The sequence below is a fragment of the Nomascus leucogenys genome, chromosome 4, assembly GCF_006542625.1.
Source record: "Nomascus leucogenys isolate Asia chromosome 4, Asia_NLE_v1, whole genome shotgun sequence".
Lineage (NCBI taxonomy): Eukaryota > Metazoa > Chordata > Mammalia > Primates > Hylobatidae > Nomascus > Nomascus leucogenys.
This window is the reverse complement of record NC_044384.1, coordinates 69755129-69766335: the sequence shown is the minus strand read 5'-3', so window position 1 is coordinate 69766335 and position 11207 is coordinate 69755129. Positions and strand designations below refer to the sequence as shown.

Sequence of the window (11207 nt, the reverse complement as noted above, 5' to 3'; positions counted from 1 at the left end):
CTGCAGGGCTGGCCTGGCCTGGCCTTGGGTGGGTAGGAAGCTGTGGGTGCTGTATCTCAGACCTCTGTGGCAGTGGTGGAGGCGCAGCCAGGGCAAGGAAGAGTCCTCCCCGTTCTCCTGCAGAATCTGGAGGGCACCCTCCTCTTGCTGGCACCTGAGCCAGGCGGGAATGGCAGTATTATCTCAATCACAAAATTTAGGGGGTGACTATTTGTGTATGTATCTGCTTGTTTTTTGTTGATAGTCTTGTACGTTTTCAAATTTCATTTTCTTAATGTTTTAAGACTTGTGACCTAATATATGGTCTGTGCTTGAGAATGGCCCATGTGCTGAGGAAAATAGTGTGTATTCTGCAGCTCTTAGAGGGTGAAATACTCTGTAAATATGTATTAGATCCTTTTGGTTTATAATTCAGATTTAAGTTCATTGTTTCTTAATTTCCTGTGTGAAAGATCTGTTCAGTGCCGAAAGTGGGGCATTGACATGTCCAGGTATTATTTATGTGGAGTTCTAGCTCTCTAACTCTAATAATATTTTCTTTATATATCTGGGTGCTTCAGTGTTGAGTGTATATGTATTTACAATCGTTATATCTTCTTGCTAAATTGACCCCTTTGTCATTACATAGTGGCATTCTTTGTCTCTTCTAATAGTTTTTTTAAAGTTTATTTTGTCTGACATAAGTATAGTTATTTCTGCTCTTTTTTTTTTTTTTTTTTTTTTGGTTCATTGGCAGGGAATCTTTTCCATCACCTTATTTTCAGACTATGTGTGTCTTTGGAGGTGAAGTGAGTTCCTTGTAGGCAACAGATAAATGAGTCTTCTTTTTTTTTATCCATTCTGCCACATATGTCTTTTGATTGCTGAGTTCAATACATTTACATTCGTTGTTACTGATAAGGGCTTACTCTTACTATCTTGTTTGTTTTTCAGTTACTTTGTGGCCTTCTCTTCCTTTTTTTCCTTCCTCTCTTCCTTTTAGTGAAAGTGATTTTCTCTAATATGACTTAATTTTTTTGCTTTTTATCTTTTGTTTATCTTTTGTATGTTTTTTGATTTGAGGTTACCATGAGGCTTGCAGATACTATTTTATAACCTTATTTTAAGCTGATAACTTAACACTGCTTGCATAAACCAACAAGCAAAAAGAAGACTAATGAAGACTCTCCACTTACACTTTGTCCTCCTGCTTTTTACCTTTTTTTTTTTTTTTTTTTTTTTTTCAGATGGAGTCTCGCTCTGTCGCCCAGGCTGGAGTGCAGTGGCGCAATCTCAGCTCACTGCAACCACTGCCTCCTGGGTTCAAGTGATTCTTCTGCCTCAGCCTCCCAAGTAGCTGGGATTACAGGTTTGCCTCACCACACCTGGCTAATTTTTGTATTTTTATTAGAGAAGGGGTTTTGCCATGTTGGCCAGGCTGGTGTTGAGCTCCTGACCTCAGGTGATCTGCCTGCCTCAGCCTCCCAAAGTGCTGGGATTACAGGCGTGAGCCACCATGCCTGGACTGTTGCTTTTATTTATAACTTATTGTACTGTCTATGTCTTGAAAAGTTGTTGTAGTTACTATTTTTGATAGCTTCATGCTTTAGTCTTCCTATTTAAGAATATTATAGACACCACAGTTACAGTGTTATAATATTCTGGTTTTCTGTGTGCTTATTATTACCAGTGACTTTTATCCCTTCAAGTGATGACTTATTGCTCCCTAGTGTCCTTTTCTTTCTGATTGATGTACTCCCTTTTGCATTTCTTGTAGGGCAGGTCTGGTGTTGATGACATCCCTCAGCTTTTGTTTGTCTAGGAACATCTTTATTTCTCCTTCATGTTTGAAGAATGTTTTCACCAGATACATTATTCTAGGGTTAAAGGTTTTTTCCTTCAGAACTTTCAGTATGTCAGCTGGGTGCGGTGGCTCATGCCTGTAATCCCAGCACTTTGGGAGGCTAAGGCAGGTGGATCACGAGGTCAGGAGTTCAAGACCAGCCTGACCAACATGGTGAAACCCTGTCTCTACTAAAAATAAAAAAATTAGCTGGGCGTGGTGGCGAGTGCCTGTAGTCCCAACTACTCGGGAGGCTGAGGCAGGAGAATCACTTGAACCCAGGAGGCAGAGGTTGCAGTGAGCCGAGACCATGCCACTGCACTCCAGCCTGGGCGACAGAGTGAGACTCTGTTTAAAAAAAAAAGGAAAGAAACATTAAGTTTATAAAGTCAAAAAGGAACAGTAAGCTAAGGTTAATTTATTATTGAAGAAAGAAAAATAAAAATATACTTAGTGCAGCCTAAGTGTACAGTGTTTAATAAAGACTGCAGTAGTGCGCAGTAATGTCCTAGCCTTCACAGTCAGCCACCACCCATTCACCAACTTCGAAGAAAGTGAATAGCAGGAAGCACTTCAAAACTAATTTTGAGGTCAGCATTACCCTGACACTGAAGCCAAAGACACCACAAGAAAAGGACACTACAGGTCAATATCCCTGAAGAACATAGAGGCAAAAATCCTCAACAAAATGCTACAAAACCAAATATAACAAACATATTAAAAATATTACATCATAACCAAGTGGGAATGCTGAGATGCAAGAATGATTCAACATGTAAAAATCAATAAACGTTATACATAACATTAAAGGAATAGAGAATAGAAAGGACATGATCATCTCAACAGATGCATAAAAAGCATTTGGTAAAATTCAACATCCTTTCATGATGAAAACTCTCAAAAACTAGGACTAGAAGAAAATTACCTTGGCCGGGTGCAGTGGCTCACACCCGTAATCCCAGCACTTTGGGAGGCCGAGGTGGGCAGATCACGAGGGCAGGAGATTGAGACCATCCTGGCTAACATGGTGAAACCTTATCTCTACTAAAAATACAAAAAATTAGCCAAGCGTAGTGGCGGGCGCCTGTAGTCCTAGCTACTCGGGAGGCTGAGGCAGGAGAATGGCGTGAACCCAGGAGGTGGAGCTTGCAGTGAGCAGAGATCGCACCACTGCACTCCAGCCTGGGCGGCAGAGCGAGACTCAGTCTCAAAAAAAAAAAAAAAAAAAAAGAAGAAGAAAATTACCTCAACATATTAAGGACCATATATGAAAAGTTTGCATATCATAGTCAGTGGTATAAAGTAAAATTTTTCCTCTAAGATTAGAAACAAGGCAAGGATGCCAGTCTCAACTTTCATTCTACATAGCACATAACACTTTTATTCAACATAGTTTCAGCCAGAGCAATTAGGCAAGAGAAAGAAGGGCAGATGACTCCTGTGCCCCTCCCGGGTACTACCTCCATGAGTAACCTCTAAACTGACTTTTAACAGCATAGATCACCTGTACTTTCAACTGATTTGTACTTTATGTACATGAAATAAGAAAGCATGAATTTTTGTATATATATGTTAAATTGTGTATGTTGTTTGAAATATCTCTATTTCTGCATAATGTTTTGGATCATTGATTAGCATTGGTGATAGAATTCTATCATGTGACTATCAAACTATCAAACAATTAATTCAGATATTCCATGGCAAAAGTCCATGTGAGTGGTTTTCCTTCTGGGGATATTAGGAATAGTGGTGGTGGGTAAAAACGTGTAAAATATAGAATGTGTTTTCATGATGTAAGAAGGATTTTCCTTGGGGTGTTACATTTAGTAATCAAATTGATGGGTCATGTGTTTACATTTGTTAAGCTTTAGGAGATACTGCCACACATTCTTTCCTATCTTGTTTCTAGTCTTTTTCTAAATTCCTATTTTGAAACAACCTTTAAATAATCTTCTGATTAGAGGCATTTTGAGTCCTCCGGTATCCCAGCAGGCAGCGCAGCCTAGAGATGCTGACAGAGGAGCTGAGGAGCAGTCTCAGCTGCTTTCCGAGGAAGCCAGTGTTGCCAAGATGGCCAAAAGGCTTTGGAGTTTTTAACTGAATCTAAGAAAAGTCCAAAATAGATTTGAGACTGTAAAAACAGAAACTGCAGCGAGGGGGATTCAGTGCCGATGCATCAATAAAAAAGACAACCAGAGTTCGTGGAAGGAAATCTTCCTGTTTTTGTGTTACCCTCAGAGTTCATATTTTATGCAGATGATCAGTCGACACATAAGCAAGTGTTGACACTGTACAATCCCTTAAAGTTCAAAGTGTGATTCATCGTAGAGATTTTCAATCCTGTCACTATGGTGTAATAGACAAATTCCATCTCTAAATTTCCAAGCAAAGCCAAAGGAGGGCTTTGGGAAGAAAAGAGGTTGTTGCTACTCTTCTCCCATCTGCAAAAGAACAACAAAAGGAAGAAGAGGAAAAAAGAATAAAGGAACATTTAACTGAAAGTTTATTGTTTGAGCAGTCGTTTCAACCAGGTAGTTTTGGTTTGTTTTTAAAGCCCTCTTGAGGTCTTACACATTATTAACTTTAAAATAATCAGGCAGCTAAGAATAATTACTAGAAAAATCATCTACCACTTCAAACATAGTCAACTACTTCAAAACTGAACGTAGATAATCAGGTACCTGAAGTAGAACAAGAAGCCTGGAGCTGGACTTTGAGAGGAGGGAAAACCCCTCACTGGACTAGGCTGTAGGGAGAGGGTAGATGTTGCTGTAGCCTTTTAAATATATCTATATTTAAACATAAGTATATCTGAGACTGCACGCACCATACTTTATGAAGCTAGTATAGTTTGGCAGTTCTATTCTTTTGTTTCCGTGACTTTCCTATATCCTTTCTCATTTAATTAGTTCCAAGGAAGAGAGAGATTGTGTTTGGCAATAGGCCACACTTAGTGCACAGTTCATATAATTAAACAAGTAGATTATAATATCCCCTGTGGGCTATTAATTGAATCCCACTCCAGTCCTCATTTCCTTCCAGCTTAGATATTCAGAAGTGTTATGACAGATTCTTTCAACATTGACAACTACCCTCATATTCAGCTCTTTGCACGTCATTACCCCTTCCTTTTAACTTCTCATTATCTCCCCCTAAACTTGTTGTAATAGGAGGAAGATAAAAATTTTCCATAGAGAAACAGGGCAACTGGAAACTTTTTGATGGTGATACTGATACATGAATATGATAGCAGCTGTCCTTGAAATTGCAACATTTTATGAAGGATTAAAAAAAATCTACTTGCTGTTAACATTCAGTCATATCACTGTTCATCTTAGAGTGTTTATTTCAATAACAGGGAGTAGTGCCTTTTTGATTTACTGTAGCCAAGAGTCTCTTCCTGTCCATTAGGGACCATCTAGTTTTTTTGGTAATACCAGGACTAGGGTCTAGGTAGTAGCTATTAGATTGGTGCAAAAGCAGTTGCGGTTTCTGACATTACTTTTAATTGCAAAAACCGCAATTACTTTTGCACCAACCTATAGTGGATTGTTTTATTTTCAGCAACTACTGTCAACTGACAGGATCAGCTTTTCATCTTTTGAAGCTGAAAGAGAACCTTTGTCAAGTGTCACTTTGACAGATCAATATTGTAAAGTTAACGTAGTTATGAAATGCAAGATTCCCTTTTTAAAATGCTTCCTCTAGTACCAGAAAGGCCATTTAATTTGTGTTTGTTTTTTGAAGTTACACTTGTAATTTAAAATGGTCTTTGAAGTTCAGTTTTGTATTTAACACATTGGTTTAATAACCAGGAATAATAAGGGGTAAGATTTAGGAGTATATGTGTATGTAAATATATGTAAAGAGAACTTTATTCCTTTTATTTTAAAATTTATTAAAATTCAGGTGAAGATCATGCTAAAAGGCTAAATAACTATAGTATATATTGTCTTACTTTGTTTTCTTTTTTTTTTTTTTAGAAAGGGTTTTTCTCTGTCACCCAGGCTAGAGTGCAGTGGTGCCATCATAGTTCGCTGCAGCCTCCAACTCCTGGATTCCAGTAATCCTCCTGCCTCAGCCTCCCAAGTAGCTGGGACTACAGGTGCTTGTCACCACACCCAGGGTCTCACTATGTTGCCCAGGCTGGTCTTGAACTCCTAGTCTCGAACTCCTAGTCTCAAGCAATTCTCCTGTCTCAGCCTCCTAAAGTACTGGGATTACAGGCCTTATTTTATTTTTCTAACAAACCTTGGTATCTAACGTATGTTAGAGAATTTTTCTAATTGTAAAAATGGAGTAGGCAGATGAATGACGACAGGTGATGCTGGCATAACACATAGTGATCTCTGTTTTGGGGGAAAAAATTCTCTAATCCATTCCTGCAAGTAAGCTCAACGAAGGCAGGCACTTTTCCTAGTACCATTATATCCTCGGCACCTAGCACAGGGGCCTGGCACACAGAAGTTACATAATGAACTTGTAAATGGGCTGAGCTAGGAAGGCTGGACTTCAGGTCTAGTAAGGGTCTGTGGGAATGGTGAGGTTTTATGTTTTGTTTTGTTTTGGCTTACAAGGTTTTCATGGTTATGACAGCTCTTTAGAGGAAGGGTGATACCACAGTAGAACCCCATTCACAGTCCTGGCCAACATGTCCCATTTATGGGTAGTTACCCCAGTGTGCCTAATAACCTGGAAGTAAGTTGAGCAAAGTTTTCTTCTTTAATAGAGTGTCATGATGACTGATTTAGTCTCCTGTCTATTAAATTTACAGGAATTTATGTGTAGTTTCCAACGTATGGAAAACTCAGGTTTTTCATTAAGTTTCTCTGAACTAAAATACTGAAATAAATTGAGATTGTTTTGAGGAGGCTTTGAAATGTCACTACTTTTACAAGTCCTTAGCTTAGAGAACATTTCAACAAATGCATATTATTAAAGTATTAGAGGTGCAGCAGTGTTGTGAGGCTCACTTTTTAGCAGGAAAATGGTTGATGGCTACATTATGAAAAATTTAGATTTTGAAATATATTGAAAGTCAGTATAAATGAGAAAGAATTTAAGTTTATTGTGTAAAACACATATAGCAATAACATAAGAAAATGTACCTGTAATCTCACACACTTAACAAACCTGCTTGTATGAGTGTTTCCTGTTACTTTCCAGACCTTACCTATGTGCATAAGTATAATTTTATATTTTGTGAGTTTTTTTTTCATTCAAAAGAAATTTAACTGTTAAATTAAGGGAAGCCTACAAGGTATACTTTCATAAAATACTAGCGCTCAGGTTATTAAAAAGCCATTTTAAAACATATATCTGAATCTTAGTGGGTTTGTCTTAATTACATTATAAATGAACTGCTATGTCTATGCTATAATATTTGAGTCAGTGCCCTCTGGCTTAAGAAAATTATGGTCTTAATTATTGTTTATAATAATAAAAAATTGAAAATAACTGAGAAGTCCATCAGTTGGGAATTGATTAATTATAAATATTTATAAGATAGTGTGCCAGGCAGACATTTGTAAGGATCTGATAGAATGATGACTGCTTATACATTGTCATAGAAAGAGCTTCAAATATATTTCTAAGTAAGGGAAAAAGAAGCAGTTATATAACAGTATGTATAATATGGCCTTATTTATGTAAAAGATTCTTCTACATGTTTATATGGGCATTTGTAAAATCTAAAAGGATACATACCAAGCTGTTAACGGTATTAGATCTAGGAGGGTGGAATTATGGAGGAACATTTACATTTTCTGTATCTTTATAACATATTTCACAACAATCCTGTAGTACTAGGGAGAAAAAAACTTTTTCCATGTTGAAAAATTTCAAGCGTTTATGCAAATGCTTTTGGAATACTAAAAATTCCAAATTTCTCTAAATACTAAATATTCTGTAAATACTAAAAATTCTTTGAAGTTATCTTTATTGTGGGTTTGCAGTGAATGGTATACTTGTCATAAATGTTTTCCTTGAGAATTCATCCTTGCAACAAAAATAACTAAAAAGGTACTCTATTACCAGAAAAAAAAAATCTTCTGGTTAGAGAAAAGTTTTCTCTTGATAAAGGACACATTTCTGTGCTTTCATATTTTGTCTCATTAAAACACATCATATATATTTATATAAACAATATATAAAAACATATATATGTGGCACACTATATACAGAATTACATGTTAAAATTTTAAGTTGTTACTAATGTTAAAGTTTTACTGAAAACATGGGAAGTAAGAAATATTTGTCACATAGCATTTTATACATAAAATGGACCAGCTGAGGTGCGCATGCGCCCTGGTGCCTAACGGGTCGGGTTCGGGGTGCCGCCAGCAGGTGGCGCCCGCGAGAGTCTCCTCGGATGGCCTCCTGGGCAGGCTGAGGTGCGCATGCGCCCTCGTTCCTAACGGGTCGTGTCGGGGGTTCAGCCAGCAGGTGGCGCCCTTTTCCGCGGATGGCCTCGTGGGCCGGTTGAGATGCGCATGCGCGCGGGTGCCTAACAGCTCTGCTGGGCTAGGTGCTCCTCCGAGCGGCTGGAGACTGGAGTGTCCCTGACGGAGGTTGCGGCTGGACCTGGTTACGTGCTGGTGCTGTGTTCCAGAGCAGCAGAAAACGAGTGGGAGCTGAGGTGTCTTGAAGCCGTCCCTCAGCCTGGGAGAAGATCTTTGGCTTCAGGATGGGGGTCAGGGAGTCCTTCCTGGGGGCCTGCAGGAGACGCATGGCTACCTGGAGGGAGAATCGTGGCAAGCATGGCTTCTCAAATCCTGGGTACCGAGTCCGGCAGAAGGATCTGGGCATGATCCACAAAGCTGCCATCGCAGGTGACCTGAACAAGGTGATGGAGAGCATCTTGCTCAGGCTGAATGACGTGAACGACAGGGACAAGAAGAACAGGTAAGGGAACAGGAAGCCGGCGCTGGGGGCTGCGGAAGGAGGCCTGGGGATATGGGAGAAGCCCCTGTTCCTGGTTTCGGGATGGGGGAGATACGTGCGGGGTGAAGGCATGGGTGAGGTGGAAGTCAGGTGAGGGTGGGTGGGGTGGGGGACTGTCGTGGGGAGTGGCTGGGGGCGTTGGATGTTGGGGGGACGGTGGTGGGGGTAGAGTTGGGTGGGGGACTGGTGGGAAGTGGAGTTGGGTGGGGGTTGGATGGAGTGTAGGACTGGTGTGGGGGTGGGTGGGGTGGGGGACTGTGGTGGGGGGTAGAGTTGGGTGAGGGACTGTGGTGGGGAGTCGAGTGGAGTGAGGGTTGGATGGGGTGGGGGTTGGATGGAGTGAGGGGACTGGTGGGGGCTAGAGTTGGGTAGGATGTGGGTAGGATGCAAGGGTGGGGGTGGGGGTTGGGTGAGTGCTGTCACCAAGGGCACTGGGCTTTCTACTCTGGCAGGCTCAGCAGCACCTGGGATGTGGAAACCTTGCCTTTCTTCACAAGAAAAGTAACTATTTGTTCTGAAGACAGAGGGATAACATACTATTTGATGTTTACAATTACATGCGTCGTTGTGTGTTTTGGGACTGTGCACTACAATTGCCTAAAACGACCTCTCACTCTCATAGGACTGCTCTACATTTGGCGTGTGCCCATCGCCGTCCGGGAGTGGTAGCTGACTTGGTGGCCAGAAAATGCCAGCTTAACCTCACTGACAGTGAAAACAGGACAGCTCTAATCAAGGTATATGGTAGCCAACTCTTTCAGCATGGGATGGATTTAATTTAAATTCACAGAATAAAATTAATTCACCTCATTGAAATGTAACTAGTTGGTGAATCCTGTGGAAGATTTCCTAGAATTTACAGTCTATTTCTTGGTCTAATACTGACAGGCTGTACAATGTCAAGAAGAAGTTTGTGCATCCATCCTGCTGGAACATGGTGCCGACCCAAATGTTAGAGATATGTATGGCAACACTGCTCTGCACTATGCCATTGATAATGAGAATATATCAATGGCAGGGAAACTGCTTGCATATGGTGCAGATATTGAAGCAAGAAGCCAGGTATGATCAACCAATGTTCTTTTCAAAGTATTTCAAGTATATTTGTTTTACCGTTGACATATGATTTTTTTTTAGTAAAACATCTGAAACTAGAAGGAAATAATTACATGCAAATATTTGCTTTACATACAACTATTTAAAAATACATTCATAACAAATATGAAAACACGAGGTCTGTAGTCTAAATGTGTCCCATAGATTTAGTTTAGTTTACTTCCATAAGTTGTGTCAACATGTAAAATTTAGGAAACTCATACACGTGTCTAGATTTCAGGCTTCTCTTAAAGGATCACATCTGGATTCCCTTGAGCTCATATCACTGTTCAGTATGCTGTGCAGCGGTTATCCCTTTATGTGAGGCATATGTGCTCCAGTCTGCTACTGTGCCTTCCAGACACCCTAGCAGGGTTATCTGAAAGGGAAGGAGCAGCATGTGGGCAAGCACAGTGGAGTGAGAAGGAACGGATTGCTTTTTACTTACTTTCTGCTTCATGTTTAAGTTCATAGGATCTTAACATAAGGTTTTCAGTTCAGCTGGGAAGTACGTAATTTTGTGAATTATAAATTGTTTTTGCTGTTTTGCAGGGTGAACATACATCACTTTTGCTTGCTGTAAATAGGAAAAAAGAGCAAATGGTGGCATTTTTATTGAAGAAAAAGCCAGATTTAACTGCAACAGATAATTTTGGAAGGTACAATAGTTCTTTTTTTGTTCATTTTTAAACCTGAGTGGTGTTCTAGAGTGGTAACAGTCACTTGTCAGAAATATTAAGTTGATAAGAGTAACTTATTATTATTGGGATAGAGAGAAATACCAGCACCAAGTCATCACGTAGAAAAACAATTATTTGGACTGGGCAACATAAAAAATAGTGTATTGCAGGATTTGTCTTCTCTTACTATATTGACTAATATTTGTTGATGGATGAGGTGATACTTTGAGTCATATGATCTTATATTAACTAAAGGGATTTCATATTGGTTTTACTTGTTTTAAAAGTGTAGACTTCAACTTTTAGTTTACCCTGTGAGTCAATATTGAAATTGCTTAACTCTTTTATAGTAGTTTCAACCTCTGCTTCTTACATGCTTTTCCTTTAAAAATACTATGTTAAAGATAAATTAGAGTTGAAAATCATTTTGTCTTTCAGATGACTCTTTGCTTTAGCTTGCTTTCTTTCAAGAATATTAATGTCAGGTTATTCCTAAGTGACTATTAATTGCTATTTCCAGATACTGTGGGTTCATTGGGTTTTTTCTTCTTTTTACTTCTAGTGTATTTTGATGTTATTTTTAATTAGTATGGGCAGAGAGAAAAAAGATAGCTTCAACTGGGTAAACTTTTCTTCTAATGACTACAAGCCAGGGGTGACAATGAGAA

At 39.4% G+C, this 11207-nt stretch overlaps 1 protein-coding gene and 1 pseudogene across 1 annotated transcript in view; both read left to right on the top strand.

The window, feature by feature from the left end:
* The first annotated feature begins 3993 nt into the window (after positions 1 to 3993).
* On the top strand, positions 3994 to 4385 carry LOC115834645 (annotated as a pseudogene).
* A 4122-nt stretch (positions 4386 to 8507) lies between these two features.
* The window catches only part of LOC101177316 (ankyrin repeat domain-containing protein 62-like), a 35442-nt gene continuing 32742 nt past the window's right edge, over positions 8508 to 11207 (top strand). The window contains exons 1-4 of the mRNA XM_030810769.1: positions 8508 to 8725; positions 9387 to 9501; positions 9653 to 9826; positions 10412 to 10518. Of these exons, the coding sequence (XP_030666629.1) occupies positions 8508 to 8725; positions 9387 to 9501; positions 9653 to 9826; positions 10412 to 10518 (614 nt within the window). The remainder of the gene's footprint in view (positions 8726 to 9386; positions 9502 to 9652; positions 9827 to 10411; positions 10519 to 11207) is intronic.